Consider the following 1,765-nt stretch of genomic DNA (forward strand, 5'->3'; position numbering starts at 1 on the left):
TGATGATCACATCTAATTGATCATAGTTATAGTGATACTAAAGTCGAAAACACAGGAAGATGTAAATATAAATGGTGCTGGATAGACCCAGTGTGAGATTCTACATGTCTATTGTGTCATAAGTAATTCTCACAGTGATAATGATGTAATGGTCCTTCAACTTGAAATCATTATATTTATATACGATGATTAATATACTTTGATTACATCAAAAGTTACCTTTGACTGGGTAATGATAAAATTCCTATCATGAAGAAAGCTGATTACGCTACATGGAGAGTAAAGATGTTGATGTTCCTTGAAGCTATTGATGATGCATATGTTGACATCATCAATAAATGACCTCCTTATCCTCAGAAGGTTGTGTCCATGACAGCAATTGATCCTGAACACTACATCATAAAAGAGAAATCAGAATTGTTGGATCATGAGAAGGCTGTAATGCTTAAGGATGCAAAAATCAGGAATATTCTACACAACAGTTTTGAAAATGTGATGTCCAATAGGGTGATTGCCTGCAAGAATGCAAAAGAAATATGGGATGCTTTGGAGACACAATGCCAAGGTACAATGGTAATAAAGAATAATAGAAGAGTCGTTCTTGTGCTAGAGTATGAGCAGTTTTATGACAAGGCTGATGAGTCAATTATTGACATCTATTATAGATTTCTAACACTGCTGAATGATCTATCATTGGTTGGAAAAGAGTATGACAGGGAAGACTCAAATACCAAGTTTCTGAGAGATCTTCCTGAAGAATGGGATACTCAAGCCTCTATAATCAGGCATCAATATGATCTTGATTTACTGACACTGGATGAAGTCTATGGAATGCTGAAAACCCATGACTTGGAGATTCAACAAAAGAAGAACATAAAGGGTTAGAAAATGAAGGTTGTTGCTCTGAATGTTGAAGATCACAAAGGCAAGGAAAGAAGAGAGAGCCCAAGAAGAAAGCAAATAACTGAGGAGTCAAATCCTGATACTGAATCATCAGATCCTGACACAACAACTGATGAAGATTTTGACATTGAATTAGATGATCCTCAAGTTGTTTAGATGACTGCCATGTTGGTGAAAGGCTTTAGAAGGATGAGGTTTGCAAAACCACAAAGAAAAGGTGGATGCAACAAGAAGTACCATGAAGATGGCAAAGGCAAATTCAGAAAGAATGAGGGACAGTACACCAAGGGAAGGAAGTTTAATAAGGCCAAAGTGACTTGTTACAACTGCAATGATAAGGGACATCTGTCTACTGAGTGCCCCAAGTCAACCGAAAAGGCATTATACACATTAAACTCCAACAAAGACTGGATGAACTCATAAGGATCTAAAAATGATGAAGAATGCTATGCTCTCATGGCAACTCATGGAGAGGAAGTGTCTGGAATTGATTAGGTACCCTCAGTTGTTTTCCCTATTCATACTGATAACATGTCTGAATTGAAAACCTTCTAATATTCTCTGCATGTTAATTTCAAGAATAAGTCAATTGAAAATGATAGTTTAGTAAATGAGAACAAAGAACTTAAGAAAATAAATGATCATTTAGAAGTTGAGCTTGTAGGTATGCATGAAATTGAAAAAGCATGAAAAAAGGCCACACATAATGAAGCTCAGATGCACATTAAATGTGCCATGCTAGAAGAAGTACTTGAGAAGGAAAGAGAAGTATTTAAAACCTGGATGACTTTAGGTAAAAAGGTTCACAACTTCATAAATGACAAAAAATGGAAAGAGTGTTTGGGATATAATAAATATACTG

The 1,765-nt window shown here is 35.6% G+C and overlaps 1 protein-coding gene across 1 annotated transcript; it reads left to right on the top strand.

The window, feature by feature from the left end:
* Positions 1 to 369: 369 nt before the first annotated feature.
* Positions 370 to 885, top strand: LOC141695828 (uncharacterized). Its single transcript, XM_074500040.1, has one exon. It carries the CDS (start codon positions 370 to 372, stop codon positions 883 to 885), a length of 516 nt encoding a protein of 171 aa, XP_074356141.1.
* The last annotated feature ends 880 nt before the right edge of the window (positions 886 to 1,765 follow it).

This window comes from Apium graveolens, chromosome 2, assembly GCF_009905375.1.
Source record: "Apium graveolens cultivar Ventura chromosome 2, ASM990537v1, whole genome shotgun sequence".
Taxonomy (NCBI): Eukaryota; Viridiplantae; Streptophyta; class Magnoliopsida; order Apiales; family Apiaceae; genus Apium; species Apium graveolens.